Below are 18,533 nucleotides of genomic sequence, written 5' to 3'. Positions count from 1 at the left end.
TTTTTGTGCCTTCATTAATGTTCCGCTATTCACACCGTTCAATCTTGCAGCAGTTCTATTCCTTTTCATTGCTGAGCGGCCTGTGCTAAACCCCCGTCACAGTGAATCGCTTCCCGGGGCCTTCTGTACAATACGGACACTTCCAATAACGAGGCTCACATTTCGCCCTGTTTCCCTGCCAGCCCTGGCCCAGCTCCGGTGATCTTTCCTTCCTTGTCATGTGAAAGCCAGTCCCCCTGGCGCTCATTACTTCGGAAGACATCAACCCCCCAGGACTCGCTCACCCTGCTTTTGAAAGTAGGACATTGCATGTCTGTCTCGCACTACTCTCATCTAACCCTCGTGCATATCTCTCATCCTTCATGCATGTATTGTGTGAGCCCTTACATCCCAAACTTCTGGTATCTCTGTTTTTTCAGAATCCTCCTTTTGCTGAAGTCCTTCTCAATGAATATTTAGCTTCTCCACGTCACCACAAGTAGTTGTTGCTGAGTATTGTACAGTGCGTAGGCGAGAGTCCATCTCTTATGCTGGGTGCACATCAGTGTTCCCGCATATTTCTTAGAAAGCAGACCTTTTTTTAATGAAGCTCGACTAGCTTTTGGGTTCCCATTTTTAATTGAGCAGCTTCCTCATAGCCAAGCATGAATGTCCCCAGGAGAAGTCGCCTCAGTGATCCATTCATTGAGGTAGCTAGTGGATCCGCACCCTGCGAGAATAGACCACACAGACATTCATGTTAATTCCGTGAACCCTCTCTTCCCACCCAAGAATGCCCACGGATGCTCCTGGTGTTCTCTGCATCCTGTTGCGGACTTCTTCGCATGGATTGCACAGCACATATGGGCTTTTCAATATATATAGGTTAAAAGGCCACACTTGTGTATGCACAGACATGGCTATATAACTTGCTGTGCCTCCACTGATATCATTGTTCAATTTGTTTTACAGCTCTTTCACACCAGGCATTCAGGTAACACTTTTGTGGTGGTCTGATCCTTTAGTCATATTGCCTGTCAAGCCCTGATGAAACTCTCTGGTTTAATACCAAACTGAAACATGTCAGCCTGTCCATGTTCGATGTCTAGATGTTCCTAGCAAAAGTGTTTGTGAGATTCTTCAACATCTTCTTGATGTAATTTATGTTTTTTTATTATTGTTTCACACCCTGCATTCATTCTAAGTTTGCACGTGTTTCTTCACCTGATCTACACAATCTGCTGTGTCATGGATGTATACATTTTTTGTGTCAATCTTTTCAAAATGCTATCTTCTTGAATGTTCCCAATGAATCACATGCCCTTTTAACTGGAACATCTGCTCTTTTTGAGAATATTGGAAGTGGCCCACTAGTCTTGGCCACTTCAGACAGTCATCCGTCAGGGGTAGAAAACATGTATCTTTATTCTTTCTTATGTCACAGGTTCCAGATGCTCGTAGTTAGTTACATGTAGTGTGGGAGCATGATCATTTTCCATCATCTTCAGCACAGGCCCAGCTGACCTTCATAGAACACTCCCACATCATCACACGTCCTAACTCACATGCACCAGCATTCTAACTCTTGCCATGGATGACCAGCAGCAGGACCAATTACCCATGTCAACTCAACCATATATCACACTCAAACTGAAGATACTGCAAACATGACTGTTCATTACATGGTTTTCTGATACACCTTGTGAAACTGAGAAGCAGGCACATTAAGACACTTCTTCCATAGTGACCTCTTGTAACCGTTTTTATGTTTCCAATTTCAGAATTAGCCTGTTAGTGCCATGGCCTCTTTGAGGCAAAAGTTCTCCCACATGCAACTATGTAAAAATAAAAGTTGTCATCTGTATTGGGAGATAATAGGGTTCCATATTCAAATGGTATCTACTCTGCAGTAGGCCTTATGACATCAGAACATTGCAGTGATAAGCTATAGTTCTTGAGTAGTGATGTCATTTTTTTAATACAGTTCAATACCTAAACCGCCTGTTTATGTCTATAAAGCAACAAAATAGCAAAACTAAAAGGAGAAAAACTCCCTTAACACCGAAAAATCAATTTCGGGAACAATCAAAATTGAAAATAGAAACACAGAAAGGGATCATGGTTAGGTATACATGGAAACGAAAATATATTGTTATCAAGTGAGTGCACTCAGTTATATAAAGTCTGTGAAAGTTCACAGACAATTCCTAAATCATGAAAACAAATATTTTCGGTGCTGTCATTGTAAGGGTTTCAGCTATGACCTAAAACAAACGCACCACATTTTTTTACACCACATATCAGCGTAGAGAGACAATGTAGCACTCCACAAGGAAACAAGTCCCACATAATTCGTGAAATTCAAATCGAATCTGTAAGAAAAACTTTGAAGATTCTAGAATAACCTGTTAATGAAAAATAACGTATTTTAATGCGTGTATAACCAACTGTATATATTACAATGAATATAATCTCAATTAAACCGAATCTATAACAAATTAAACAAAGTTCTTGAAGAAAAATAAAATAGGCCAAAAACTGGCCTCAATGTTCAAATCTGGACAAAATTCACAATGTCCATTGAACTATTAAAAATCTCAGTAATACTCATTAGAAAGATTATAATATGTTTCAATGTTCTCTCAACACGTTACGGGCCACACTGTGCCTTTCCTCGTGACAATGAGGCTCTAACTTCGAGAAAGTAGTTCTAATAAAATTTTTAAAAAATCAATATTTGGAAAAATATATTCAAGGTAATTGATATATGGCGACATTTTTTTTTAATATTTAAATAAGCGTTACTCTCTAGACTCCATATAAGAGGTACATAACAATTCCTTGTCAAATGCGTCCAACAAGATTTTCAGGAGATAAAGATTAAAAGTACACTTTAAAGGGAGCCATATAAGACATGTTTTCATCTTGTCAAAAAGAATTAAAATGTTTTGAATAGTTCAATGGACATTGTGAATTTTGGCACAATTTGAACTTTCATACCAGTTAATGGTCTATTTAATTTTTCTTCAAGAACATGGTTTAATTTGTTATACATTTTGTCTGATTGAGACTATATTCGTCATAATATGCACAGTTGAAAAATAACAGCTTTTAATGTGTGTATAATCATGAACAAGGTATTGTAGAATCTTAAAAGTTTTTTCTTACAGTTTCTATTGGAATTTCACAAATTATTTGGTACTTGATTCCTTGTGGGCTGTGGCATTGTCTACACTGATATTCAGTGTACAATTCTTTTTTTTTAGGTATGCATGGAGCCAGGAGAAGGGGAAGATCACGATGGGTTTGCGAGGAACCTGAATGGTGACGAGTTGGGTCCAGGGTGGGAAAGGAGACCACCCCCACCCCTCTAGAATCAAAAAGGTGTACTTTTAAACCAATCAATTTTGGAAGATAATTTTCAGCCAGCATGCACTTGGGAAGAAAACACATAGATCCAAATGTTATAAACGGGCTGTAATACGGGCATTCGCTCCAAGCTTTCACTCTGTGTAGCCGGATGATCATGTACTATTATATTGTGTTACATGCATTATGTTATTAGTATGTACACATACACACTTCATGACAACGGCATGGACAGTACAAGTCAACTTTCCATAAGGATTGCTATGCTCATGAAAAAAAGCACTGTTACCATGGTACTTTCTTGCTTTATATCATCACCACCAGGAGGAAGTATTAATACACAATTCATCTGCTTTCTTGTGCTTCATATGAAAACATATGTACATAGTACAGATACCAGAGAGAGGGCAACACTTTAATATACTCGCCGCTCACGAGGGGAATGATGGCACAGGAACGACCGAGCACTAACCTCTACGGGATGCTTATATACACTGAGGCCGCATGTACATGGTAGTCGAATATGTATATATTTATATATTTATATAGATATGTATATAAAATGATATGCAGAAAAATACAAAGGGCTTGAAAAGGATTAACAGTGAAACAGAAATCAACAGTCCGATTTAGTCATTGGAAACGTAAATGGACCACCACAAGGCGGCCTGCGGGGACCGGCAGCGGTGCCATGCGTTGAACAAGACAAGGCTGAAATGCATTACAGAGAAGACATTTATTCAATGGGATAGTGGCCATACTCAGTAGAGGGACAGAAAAGCCTTTAACAAGGCATTGCCTGCCCTTCTCTTGCACTACATTCCCTGTGTGGAACTTCAGTACCTTTAATGAAATGGCACATATACTTTTCTGTAGCAAGGCAATACCTTTAATTGGGCAGCCCCTGTGCCACTCTAAACTACTGTAATACATGTAATGAGACCGTACCAGCACTTTTCTGTAGTGCGGGTGTTCATTCAATGAGATCGTAAAAGCACTTATATGGTTAAACCGGGCTTTGGCTGAATGTCTCTGTAGTGCTGGCACGTGGTACCTAGGCTTCTTTATAAAGATTCTGTATCAGCACATTCCAACAGGCCTCGTGCATTTTTAAGGAAACAGTATTAGTCTTTCTCTATGATGTGGACATTATACTGTTTGATATGAAAGTCCTTGCACATAATTTCAGGTCTGCCACACATTGATTTTTCATTCCAAGTTACTAATTGTCGCTAGACGCCGTCCAATCGTCGGAGGACCATGAGCGGAGGTAGTGCTCGCGTCTTAGGGACTGCAGTCTATGGGTAGAGCTCCATGTGGTGCCTGCTCCCAGATAGCCCCTTTCTATCATCGTGACCCAGGAGCCTATGCAGGTACTACTGATGGTAACCTAGAGGCCCTCCTCACTCGAGTCTAGGTTAAGCTGCACATTGAAGAGTGGAAGGAGGGGGTAACCCATGTGAGTTGAGACCAATGGCTGCCATGGGGTGACATTAGCTTGATTCAATTCTCTTTGTACCCATGGGCTTAAAGACACAATCATCACCGTCCTGGAGAATAGGAGGACATCTTGGAAAACAGACAGGAAACCAGGACGACTACTTCCTTGGAGTCAGGAAGTCAGAACGTTTCATTGAATATATTTTTATTTTTAAGGATTTTTTATAACGTTGTCTCAGACTCGCACACATTGGGGACGACACGGACCGATTGGGCCAGACTCCTACACTTTGGTTCAGACTCCGACCAATTCACCTATTTTTTTAAACATAAATCCATCCAGACTTCAATACAGTCCTCTGGCTGAGGCTACGCTGTCCCTTTGTCCAAGATCTGACTTTCTTTTTTCTCCCATTTGGGAGCCATGTTTTCTGAAGATAATTGAATAAACATCATGGGAGCCGTGCAACGCAACACTGTCCATGTGACATCTGGCCCAGGCATTTATGATGGAGGGTCTAGTGACAGCATCTGCTCATCCAGTTCTCAAGCAGGAGGCAGAATCTTTGCTGTCTCTGCAGAGTGCATGAACTCACTGACAGCGGGACTATATCCACCTCCCCTCACTGCTTCTCTTCACTCCAGACTGACCTTCCATTGCAACCTTCTTCTGTCGTGGCTCCTCTCCTACACTTTGATGGATGTCAAGTTTTGAATGCCAAAAGCAGCGAGACTGCAGGGTTTGCACCAAATCCTAATGGTTCCAAGGGCAGAAACTTTATTAAAAATGAACTGGGCATTCAGAAAGGTCCTGTCCAAGTGACTGAGACTCACCAAAATGCTAGAGACCTACAGTGTCTCCAACTTCCGTTTAACTTCACAGCCTCCTCCTATTTGCTCAGCGAGCCACCTCCTTCCACGACCTCCTGCTTTGTTCCTGTTGGCATTGGCTGCCTGATTACAGCCTCTTCCTTTCATTGCAGAGCGTCTTCATGTGGCCTTCTAATGTCTTATGATAGCTTCCTTCTGTCATCACTCAACTTCTTGCTTTCCACCCGCACCCTCTTCTCTCTTTGCATGATCTCTTGTGCCTTCCTGTCATTCTTTTACCCCTGCTCTCCTCCTGTGAAACCTTGCCATCCTTGCTTCCTGCCTTTGTATGACCTTCTGTTATCATCAAGTGAGCTCTTGCTTCCTTGCAGTAACCTTCAGCTGCCTTCCTTTGGCATCTGGTTGTCTCCAACTCACCTCACGCTGTTTACTTGTGACCTCCTGATGACGACATTTGAGATCATGTTGCTTCCATGAGACCTTTTGCTGTTTCCCTGTGACCACCAACATCTTCCTATGGCCTGTGGCAGTCTTCCTGTGACCACCTCTCGCTGTCGTTCCACGAGCTCATACTGTGCTCCTTTGCATTAATGGTGAAAGCTACTGTGACACATCTCTAAACTGACTCAAGACCGAAAACATCAGCCAGTCTTGACTTTTAGTCAACCACAGCAGGAATTCTGGGCCTTAACATTAAATATGGTTCTGCAAGTCCAAGCATGCTAAGATGTGTTGACTAAGAAGCCAGGACTGGTTGTCAGTCAGTGAACTTAATGATATAGATGCAAGTTGGTAGATTTGCTGTTGTCTTCACATTATCCCCTGCAGTCATTCTACAATCTTCAGCTATTTCCCTGTTCCCTCGCCTCCTGGCTTCCTCCAGTGATGGGTTGTTGCTTTCCTTCCCTTGAAATCTCCTGTTGTCCTCTAGCTGCCTTTCTGTGATGTTCTGCCATTGCCCTGTGTTCTCCTATTGCCTTCCTGTGTCCTCTTGTTGTTGTCTTCCTATGATCGCCTTTTGTCATTCTGTGCACTCTGCTGACCACGACCCTCTGATGTCCTCATTGGAATGCTTCCTACCTTTATGCGACCGCTTGCTTTCTTCCTTTGACCATATCCTGTCTCCTGTGACCTCATACTGCTCTCATGCAACCTCGTGCTGTCTTCCTGTGACCTACCACTGTCTTACTGAGATATCTTGCTGTCTTCTCGTGGCCTTCTTCTGCCTCGCTGTAACTTTCTGGTGTCATAATGCGACCACTCTTTATGTCTTCTGTGACCTCTTGTGTCTGCCTCACTGTCACCTTGTGTCCTCGTGTGACCTCTTGCTGTCATCTGCAACCTCTTGCTGTCTTCCTGGGGACAGCGCTTGCCTCTCCTTGACCTCTTGCATTCTTCATGGGACCTCCCCTTGTCTTACTGGAACCTTCTGCTGCTCAGTTGTGATCTTCTCCTATCTTACTGTGATCTTCTGCTCGCCACCTGTGGTCATTTGCTGTGGTGATCTACTGTTGTCTACCTGGAGTGTTGCTGACATCCTGCATTTTTGTCAGGGGATTGCTGGATGTCTTTTTGTGATCACCCGTGCTCTTTTTGCCTAGCATCTTGCTGGCTTCCTGTGTCCTTCGCATGTCTCACTGTAGCCTTCTTGTGTCCTAATATGACCACTTTCCTCTTTCTTTGGCGGCCTATTGTCTTACTATAAACTCCTGCAGTCCTACTGTGACTTCCTCGGTTGCCATGATTACATGTTTCTCTACACATAGGAAACATGGCTTCAAAAGGTGAAATCCTTTAAAATGCCTACTATCAAAAGTGGGCAGGGGTAAACAAATGTTGGATTTACATGGCCTCATTCTCTTCCTAAGTGGCTGGAAATGAAGATAATGGCACACAGCTCACACCATCAGGGCGGCCATAGTGTAGCGCATGAGCAGCCATTTCTGGAAAGTCCCAATGACTGATGGGAAATCCACTCTTTGTAAGCCGTGGGATTTTTAATATGGGTATAAACTTTGCGGCTTAAATAGCTGTCTTTCTGTTTTGAAAAATTCTATTACAAGCTGCCAATGATGTCTCCAGTCCTTAGTCACCAGGACATCAGGGAAGTAAGAGTGCCTATTGCAGGGGGTTCGGGCGAGGGCAACTTGCTCAAAACCATGTAAGGCAATAAAATAGCACTATAAAAGCAGTACTTTCAAAGAGGCCCCTTCCTTTGAGGGAGCTTAAGGTATTAGCAATGCAGAAGAGGGGCTATAAGGCTCCACCTTTGGCTGGAAAGACAATTTCCATGGCTTTCACTGGGTCCAAATGTGGAAAATAGGTGACAGGGCACATCATATCCCCTTCTCGTTGATAACAGGAAGTCCCAGCTCATGCCATGAAATCAATAAAGGCAGAGTCTACCAATGAGAGGGTTTCCTAAAAGCTGATCCTGGAGAATGTTAAGAGCAAGCTGTGAGAGCGCAGACTCTGCAGGATAATGAGAAGTTGTGGTAAGAGCACAGATTCTGGTATATGGTATATAATGAGTGTGCTATAAGAGTGATAATCCTGATATACAATGAGTGTGTGTGTGATAAAAGGATTGATCCCCCATATGAGTTTGTGTCTATGATGTAAGAGTGATGATCCTTGTATGTAATGAGTGCGCAATTTTTAACATTGCTGATCTTCGTGTGTAATGAGTGTGTATGCGATAAGAGTGCTGGTTGGACTATATAATGTGTGTGTGGTAAGAGCACAGATCCTGGTATATAATGAGTGTGAGCACAGTAAGAGTGGTAATTCTGATATACGATGAGTGTGTGTAAATGTGTGTGTGTATGGTAAGAGCACCGATCCTACAGTATCATGAGTTTGCATGCATGTCGTACGAGCGCTGATTCTTGCATCTAATGTGAGTGTACGTAGGACGGGTGCTGATCCTTGGATATAATGAGAGTGTGTGGGAAAAACACAGTTTCTGGCATACAATGCGTGAAAGTGTTGTTAGAGCACTGAACCCACAGTATAGTCTGAGTGTGTTATAAAGCGCACTGACCCTGCTATATAATGAGATGGTGGGGTGAGAGGACTTACCGTAGGGTGCGATCAGAACATTTGCTGAGAGTGGCAATTCAGGTCTAAAAAGATAGAGCTTCTGGAGCATAACGAGCAGAAGTAGCAGCAAGACCTTGAAGTGGACATTGGAGAATGTGTGGCAAGAACATTGACTCAAGGTTACATTTTAGAGTCTCTTAAAAGATAGTTTTACTCTGGGCTATACATTTGAGAGGTTGTGAAACGAGTGTTCGCTGTGCAGTATCACTTTGGAAGGTTCAGATAGCACTGATCCTGGAGTATAAGTTACATAGGTGATGTAAGAATGTTTATATGTAAGTATACATTTCAGAGGGTGGAGTAAATGGAGTGATTAAGGTTTAATACAGGTAAGAGGGTAAGAACCTCAATGTACCTCGGGAGCGTAGCTCAGGGGCAACGCGCTCGCCTTGGAAGCAAGACGACCCAAAGCAACACAAGGTTCGATCCCCGGCTCTGCGCTTAGAAACCTCTAGGCATTAAGTGTGTTATAAATAACCAATTTTATATATATATATAGTAGATATTTGAGAGGGTGCACTAATATAGTAAATCATGGAGTATCCGGGTTCTGCAAGAGCACTAATTGTGTAGCATGAATTTGAGAGATGGTGTGGCGAGAGCACTAATCATGTGTTACAATAAAAGAGTGTGTTAAGTGCCCTGTTCCTGGTGTGTACACTTCTGAAGGTGTGGTAAGAGTGATGGCACTGAGGTATGTGGCTAGGGTGCAGACACAGGGATATAACTTTCAGAGAGTGAGGTAAGAGTGTTGATACTGGGGTAAACATTTCAGAAGGTGTGACAAGAGCACTTTCTGCTCCTGTGGTATATATTTCAGGGTGAGAATTACTATCCTGTGTTATGCATTTCAAAAAGTGTGGTAAGAGTGCTCCTCCTGATGTGTAATGAGCGGGAGTGATAACAGCACTGGTGCTGAAATTATGTTCAGATTGTGGTGAGTGCGCTGCTCCCTGGGCACACAAGAGCCCTTATTTAAGTATAAATCAGCGAAGGTGCAGTTAGGTTGCCATTTCTGGGGTTATGAATATAGTGTGGTTATTTGGAGTCGGCCATTTTAAGAACACTGATGCTGGGTTTAACAACAGAGAGTTCAGATCCTGGTTTTCCTATAGAGTGAGGCGAGAGCCCTGAATTTGGGTTAGCAAATAGAATGTGGCATGAGTGGTGATTCCGGGGTTACGAATAGATTGGGTTGACATTACTGACCACAGGGTTACAAAGAGGGTGTGGTAATAGCTCAGATCCTGGAGTTTTGAAGTGTGTTTTTCAGTTGGTGATCTTGGAAAGCATCACAACACAGGCGTAGGATGTGTCTGCCTGCAACAAGCGAGCCTGGGCCTATGGCGAATGTCTCAAGCGATTGTACAGCACAGAGGGACGCAAGGTTAGAAAAGTCATAGAAAAATGATGCCCGGTGATCTGAGAAGCCTGTCCATTGTCTGAGTGCGATCAGATCCTGACGGCAAGAGTTGTGTCCACAGGGAGGATCCTAAGCTTGCCTTGGGAGGGTCCCAAGCTGAGACGGATCCCGGTTGGACTTTGGTGGCTTGGATGGAGGGTTGGCTCATCCGAGAGCCGTTTAGCAAGTGAAATCTTCGAAGGTTCCTCGACCTGGGTGGTGAGGAAGGATGTTGGCGGCGTACGTCATTCCGGCCGGGTGACCTCTGACCCCTTCACATGGATTCTGTGGAAGAACAAAAAAGAAAATTAGTGGAGGAATATGAGCCAGGTGACCAAAACAACCACCACTACTGCCTGACTAAGAACTGTTTCCTTTCTTGAGTGGGAACATCCCCGAATGTCGAAGCAGAGACATAGCAAGGTTTTTATTGATAAAAGAGCTGCCCGTGAGTACATGGGAAAAATCCTGGAGACCCAGAGACGTTATTACAAGTGCCCTGAAAGGACCCCGGGAAAACGTGCCCCTTCATAGTATCTAAATGACAGAAATCCAAACCGAAAGCAGCCAAAAAAATGGTCAATATGAATCTGGCAACTCAATAGAGAACAGGGCACAAATCTAGAGGGACATGCAAGAAATCCAGCCTAGAGCATGACAACATGGCTTGCAAACATCGCGTACGACCATAAAAACAGACACAATTCACCGCAGAAACAATGACAACCATCATCGAAGCTTTGAGGCAACAAATTACCAGTGGGAGTGTTTTGGATATGTAATCACCTGTGCAAGCTGGCCCAAGTAACAGACAATGTGACTCCACCCAAAAAAGTAACCAATGACATTGCACCTTCTTCACGAACAGAACGGATGCCACCCAACACAATATTAACACATACCACTTCCTTACCTCACCTGCCTAGGCAGACAACTACCACAACCACTTTTACCCCTTCACACCTATTTCAGAGATGTAAATAGTGAAGTGCCAGATTAATTATTCGCCCAAGTCTGTTAATTGACCAAATAGTCACAATATCCCACCCTTAACCACTCTCTACAGCTCCTCCTTCGATGCAGGATTAGTGCCCAGTCTGGCTGAAGGAAGCTATTTCACATTTTCCTATGTAAATATGTACTTGGAAAAAACATTTTTTTGAAAAAGGTTACATTTACCACAATATACGTTTTGTTGTCTGCCACATTATTATTGAGAACACTTTATTAACTGACACCTATCATTGCCACTAATAATACCATTCCGGATAATAAAATGCTGATGACAACATTTCAAAGACTTCCTAACAGAGACTCCAGATGGTCGAGGGAGCGCTGGAGACATCAAGGAAGCTTTGATATCTGGACCGTTCCCTGGCTCTCATTCATCCGGAATACAGACAGTCTGCTATCTAACAGTTTTGTCGTCTGGCAACATTGATTCCCCCCAGGGTGCCAGATAACAAAGCTTTTTCTGCGCCTGTAAAAAGGTAAAGTCTACAACATTGGCCTGTGCCAATATTAATGTATGCGACCAGAACTGCAAACCAACAAAAAGGTAAAGCCTACAAAGGTTGGCAATGCCAATCTTAACGTTACCAAAACATCCAGTCTAAACAAAGTCCATCACAGTAGAAATGAAGACTATGTGGTTCCATCTGAACACTTACAGGCATAGTTACGATGCTGCAAAGAATAAATATGTGCCAAAATTAAATATTGTTAAGGTTTTTTTTTAAGGAAATGTAGGTATCATTGGGAAATCTACCTCTAAAATGGCTGCCAATTGCAGTCTCTGGTTGCCAGAGCTCCTGTCAAAGCTTCTTAAAGAACGGACAATAAACTTACCATAACTTAGCTAAATATCTTCGAATGAAATATGAACAATGCTCACAATGTATGAACGCAGAAAGATGAACTAGAGGCTGAAAAGAAGGGGATTCAGAGTAATGCTAATACCGGCAACCGCCCATAGCCATCATGCCCTCCTCAGCCACAACCCGTTACAACTGTTTAAAAGTGCAAGACGGAATATAGCATCCCTGGCGGCACGCTGATAAATGTTATTGGGCATATTATAGGGGGTGTCCATTCTTATAATACTTTGGTTGGGGAACATCTGCACTACGAGCAACGCACAGATGAAGATATAGGAACCAAAACAAACCGAAGGTGACGATGGTACCCAAAAAGCAGGACCCCCTGACCCCCACCCCACAGCAGGCAAGAATCACAGTGCTGCAAGCTCTACAGCCACAGCCACAGAAGAGCATTCTAGAATTCAAGCGACAGTTTCCATAGTACCTTGGATTCGAATGACTGTGTTACCAACGGATGATATCTCTCAATATGTAGTGTTTGCAATGGAGGCAAAAAGCACAGTCCTCAGAGGGTTAGAGTATTGGTAGCTACACCAGTGCTAGAAGCTCATCCAGGAGTAGACCTAGCTGCACCCCTACATGAACTAACAATTCCTATCTCAGCTGGACAGCCAGGCATCCAGACGTATCTTACAGTGGAATCATAAAGAAAGAAAGTCAAACAGCGTTACAACCATTCAGGCTGGACACATTGAATATTATTGACACACCTTCAAAGAGGTAGCAGAAAGAATTGCATAGCCAAAAGAGCGATGGGGACAGGTTGAAGATACAGAATTGATCACCAAATTTGATCCACCGAAATAATGTGTATCCTTGATACAAAAAACCCCCCCACATGATTGTGAAGACCGCAACGGACGAACAAACTTAAAACTGCAGTATCCCAGAAATGCAAAATGGTGACTATGGTAGAGAAGCGCCTAGATGCCCCCAGGTTTGGTGCGCTGCCTAGATGCCTCCAGGTTTGGTGCGCTTAACAAATGCCAAAATAAATAAATAAAGAGCAATGGGTCTATAGAATACCTTTTCGGTTAAATGTTAAACAACTCTCATCATTTTACATATACTTTGATAACGTTTTACTACAGAAACATGTGGCCATGTACACTTGACCCAACAAACCCTACATATCTAATAATTGGAATATCTTTGCAGGATCTGACATCAGTAGAACGCCTGCAGAAGCCACGTGGCGAATTAAACCGTTTTTTGCTCAGATCCAAGATGCAGGGCAGGCTGTCCGCAACACCCATCAAAGTTTAGGATTATCTTTAGCTGACAGACGTACTCCTGCACAGCCACACTGCTAGAGGATATAGTGTCCTCTAAGAATGAAGGTGACGACACAGCTCGCTCATCAATAACACCGGTCAGCATGTGTTAGGAAGATTGTTCTTAAGAATGGTGGTCAGGTTCTTTAGGTATATCTTCCCGACTAAGGTACTGCTAGTAATTCCCTACATCTCACCAGGCTCTCTAAGGGGCAGTTGTAGCAGAGTAGCCCAGGCCTAATTCTTAAGAGGTGGAGTGGGGTGCTTTAGAGGTATACACTTTTAATTTATACTGAATGAGAGAATGTCCACAAACTATATTTTTTTTATAAAAGTATAATCTTTATTAAAAGACATGCCAAGAGAGAAATCACTATGCTGACAGATAAGTTAACTTTGTAAAACAAAGGTTGCCACAATGTAGGAGGTAATTGAAACACTTTCAAGAAAAGTTATCAGACTTCAGTAAAAGAGTCTTTCCTCGAAGAGAAAATGCAGTAGCAGGCAATCAACACACTTTTCCTGTCTAGGAGACAGTTGGAGGCCAGTTGTGTGGATTTGGGGGCGTCTTTGGTGAGAAAGAGTTACCTTCTGCAAACGTTTCCCATGGTGCCGTTTCTGGAGTTCTGGTGGCGTGAGGCCCACAGAAGACCCTTGAAGAAGAAATAAATAGAAAAAGACTCACCAGCATCGCTGGAAAGTCAGACGAGCAATATAACCTGGCACCGAAAAAGCAGTTCTGCTGCAACGGTGTAGCGGTTTCCAGAGGCGGGTGCTGTGTATTTAGTTTGATTTATATTTTAGGTTGGAGCAATGGCACACCACTGCAGGAGGGGCCCCAAGACCCTTGGTAAGGATAATTATTCAGAATTTAGTGATTCCCAGATTGAGGGCTTGAGCCAGAAGAGTGGTGAGGTGGGTCAGCTGCGGGCGAGTGAAGTTATTGATGCAGGGTTCCTGTGTTGTCCTCAGGCACAGGATTTAACTTCTGAGGATGTGGTTGGCTTGGATAGACACAAATAAAGAATGAATATCATAGAAAGGATTGTGAAGTCACACTGGAGAGGATTCAACCATAGAAGAATGGCCGGGAGGCGAGTGCAGCTCTGCGGTTGCAGGATCCAAGACAGCACAGGTCCTTGGAGCTTCCCAAATGGGGGAGATGGAACCTGGACACTTGCAGGATCTCTAGTGATGTATAATCTCTGGTTGATACAGCGAGGAATTATTCAGAGTCCTGCCAGCGACGGGGCAGCCACTTCAGGATCTGTCAATGCAGGCACAGACTGGAGGGTCAGGGAGACTAGGCCTTCGAATAGAAGCTGTGATCCAGTCGTTTCCATTGGCTCAGTGGAAAGCAGCGGTTGTTCTGGAGAGGCAGAGTTTTGCCGTCGGATTCTTGTGAGCATCAAAGTGTGGAAGTGCAATAAATTGGCACTTTCACGAGCACTAGGCCTTCCAGGAATGCAGGTGAGTGGGGAGAGGGTCTACTTTTATCCCTCCGGGAGGTATTGAGTGAACACATCACACAATCACACACCAATAATCATTCAAATAGAGGGCTTGCAAGCCAATGGCAGAGCATGCACAGGAGGGATCTCTCACACAAAGGAACACATCCACACGATCCCAGAGAGTCATCTGCATATGCCAGTCAGAACAGCCAATGGCAGACCATGCACAGGAGGGATCTCTCACACAAAGGAACACATCCACACTGTCCCAGAGAGTCATCTGCATATGCCAGTCAGAACAGCCAATGGCAGACCATGCACAGGAGGGATCTCTCACACAAAGGAACACATCCACACTGTCCCAAAGAGTCATCTGCATATGCCAGTCAGAACAGCCAATGGCAGACCATGCACAGGAGGGATCTCTCACACAAAGGAACACATCCACACTGTCCCAGAGAGTCATCTGCATATGCCAGTCAGAACAGTCAATGGCAGACCATGCACAGGAGGGATCTCTCACACAAAGGAACACATCCACACTGTCCCAGAGAGTCATCTGCATATGCCAGTCAGAACAGCCAATGGCAGACCATGCACTGGAGGGATCTCTCACACAAAGGAACACATCCACACTGTCCCAAAGAGTCATCTGCATATGCCAGTCAGAACAGGTCTCAGGCCGACTACAGACCCCAGTCCTGGGATACGGGCATCCAGTTGCCCAAGGTGGCCACGCCCACTCACACACACACTAGGGACAAGGGGTATTCATATGAACCCCTCCGCTCGTCGAGGCAAACAAAGACAACCTTTGTTTCAGTGAATGGAGGAGGGGGTCGATAACCCAGCCAGGTCAAATGTGTTCCACTCAGAGGAGCCAAAATAGGCACAAAAAAGCCACTGCCAGGCTTCCTACATTACTAACAAAGAAGGGAGCGCTATCAGATTACCTTTGTGATATCCCTGTCTTACAGCATGTCATAAGGAATCTTAAGGCAGCGCATATTAAAACACAGCCACACTCTCAGTCAGGCTTTAGTTGAATTCTGGTCTGGAGAAAAATAAAGTTCAAAACCCATAAAAGACAGCAGAAAGTACCAGGGGTTGCCACATGTGGCAGGCAGTGGGCTTTCAAACTAACAGAATGACTTACCAAGCAGAGGAATACATGACGCAACTACCCCATCAACAGCTTAAAGACACAGTTGACCCCGGAAGGGATACCTGCTCATTAGCATTAAGTGGCAAAGCTTGTAAGAGCTCAAGAAACATGTCCCAAGCTCTTTCTTCCTCATGGATCTCAGGGTTCATGGACTCGGCAGGTTCCATGTTTCATGTGCAGCTACTCCTTTCTTATTATTTGTTCTTTTGTGGCCCATTTTTGCACTTTATTTTCAACAGAGCACCAGCTTTGGTATTTTCTCTTCGCTTATCTGTCACAGTATTTAATAGATTGAGTGTAGCATTCTTACTGACAATTTTGAGATATATCTCCCTTTTGGCCTTAGATTATATTCAGCCTCAAAACATTATAGGATGTCACCGAGTGATATTTATCTAGTTTACTCCCACAACAGAGTGGGTCTCAGGGGTGGGAGGCTCAAAAAGAGGGTCACCTGGCCCCCATATGCTGCAAAACGCACATCAGCGTGGGTGAGTGTGTGACTTAAACTGTGGGGAGTGGTGCTTGAATAAGGGGTATCAGGTAATGATGTCCCCACACATAATGTCCCCATATATAATGTTGCTGGGAAAAGCTATTGGCGACATTATATATGGTGACATTATGTATGGGGACGGGTTGCGGGTATGGCCCCTTCTCCCATAAAAAAAGGGGGAGTCCCCAGCATGTTATGTAATAATGTCTCCGCAAAAGACGGTGACTTTTTGTCAGGGGACATTTTGGCGGGGACTTTATTACATGGAACCGAATAAGGTTGGTGCATGGATCTCTGGGAAACAAACAAAAAAGGCAGGACTCGCAAATGCAGATGCAAACAAGAAAGGAAAAAGCAAGAATATCGGAAGGAGGGAAAAGGGAAGAGGAGAAGGAGAAGGAGTTGAAGCAGATGGGGGGGAATGGGAAGCACGTTTGTAATGATAAAGGTAACAAAAGAATAGGGGGAAAAAGAGGAGCTATGTCCATTCTTCAAGATTTAGCAAAGTTCCCACATCCTAATTTTCCTTCTTATTCACTGCTTCAAACGCTGCGTAATGAACGCCTGACAACACCTCTAAATGGACAAACAAGGATTTGAAATCATGAGATGGAATAATAATGGCCTTTAAAAGAGAAAGGGAAAACAGATTTAATGATCACTACAGATCCTCAAATATGACCTATTGTGTTTAAAAAGAGCCACTGACCTTTAAAGGGATACATTCTGTTAAAAGACTTAAGCACAAGTGAAATCTGGCATCTCTAATATATGGCAACAACCAGTGGGGTGTCAAGCATCCAGCACCCATCATTAGATGAGAGAAGTCACAAAACAACGCGCACAGCTAACCCTGAAGGCAACCTATGTCCACAAACGTGGGCCGAGCAGCACATGGCCAGGTTCTCGGTCTAACAATCAAAACCAAAGATGCCCAAATCCCAATAACAGGTATGCACGACTACCTGGGAGCAAAACAACAGTCGCAGTGGGCATGAGAAGAGGCCTCATGGATTACAATAAATAACTAGATTAAGAGACATACGAGAATAACTTTATAATTAGCGAAGGCTACTTGACACAAGCAACATTGCCACGATGATCGCAAGAACAAGCTACGAATCTTGATGATCCATATACTCTTATGGAAAGTGGTGGGAAACAATGGACTTCTGGACACATGTTATCAAGTGTTCACCAACATAAGCCCCTTTTATGTAGCGTATTTAACATCTGTACAGTGGAGGTGAAATGACACATTTGTGGCACGTGGCTCATATTGTAGGTTTCACACCCCGTCTGGGGTACGGACATGGCATTTAACGGCCTGCCAACCTGAGCTTTGGTGGGCCCGAGCGAAGTGAGGGCCTCAGCTCGGGCTGCGGTCCTTTAAACGCCATGTCCGCCCCCTAGCTGGGGCGTGAAAGCTATTTGCACCCCAGGATTTTCCAGGGTGCAGTTGGTTTTCATTATTTTTTCATTTCGACGGGAGATGTGCTCAGCGCGAGCACATCTCCAGTCGGAATTTTTTTAAAAAGTAAAAGAAATGGCCGCCACCCTTAAAATAGAAAAGGGACTAGCTCACGGAAAACAGGTTCCAAAATGGCCACCGTCATCCGAAAAGGGAGATGTGTGGGCGGGAAAGGCAGATTGTAATTGGTCAATCTGCCTTTCCTAGGTGTGAATTCTCAGAAAATAGTCAATAAGATTTGGTCATAATGACTCGCACCACACCTCACTGCTCTAGTTTCCCAAGAAGAACAAGTTTCCATACCAAGTCGCTCAACCACCGAACACACTAACATAGCAACCGCTTTACTAGCCATAACCATGACATGTGCAAATACACTATTAGATGCACAGAAAGCAGCTGATCAAGGATGATTCAAGTTTATTTTGGAGAACGCAACGCAAATTTGTTATACCAAGTAAACGTATAGAGTTTTTATAGACCCTCTATCAGGACTCAGCAGCAGCTTTAATCAGCAACAACTCACAAGCTGCCATTTTCCAGTTACGGCCCTGGGACAGCACAAAGCTGCCCGCTCTTGCCAACATGTTTTGCATTATAAATAGAACCCCCGTACACAAGACAGAGAGAAAAACATCAACATCGAACACTCTTAACAAAGTGGTTAATA

The 18,533-nt window shown here is 43.7% G+C and overlaps 1 protein-coding gene across 3 annotated transcripts in view; it reads right to left on the bottom strand.

Moving 5' to 3' along the window:
- Positions 1-3,437: 3,437 nt before the first annotated feature.
- ASIC1 (acid sensing ion channel subunit 1) overlaps positions 3,438-18,533 on the bottom strand; it is a 601,299-nt gene continuing 586,203 nt past the window's right edge. For all 3 annotated transcript variants that reach the window (XM_069653671.1, XM_069653672.1, XM_069653673.1), the window contains one exon: positions 3,438-10,408. In XM_069653671.1, the coding sequence (XP_069509772.1) occupies positions 10,304-10,408 (105 nt within the window). In that variant the 3' untranslated portion in view covers positions 3,438-10,303. The remainder of the gene's footprint in view (positions 10,409-18,533) is intronic.

The sequence above is a fragment of the Ambystoma mexicanum genome, chromosome 3q (assembly GCF_040938575.1).
Source record: "Ambystoma mexicanum isolate Mex_15411 chromosome 3q, UKY_AmexF1_1, whole genome shotgun sequence".
Taxonomy (NCBI): Eukaryota; Metazoa; Chordata; class Amphibia; order Caudata; family Ambystomatidae; genus Ambystoma; species Ambystoma mexicanum.
This window is presented reverse-complemented; position numbering and strand designations above follow the sequence as displayed.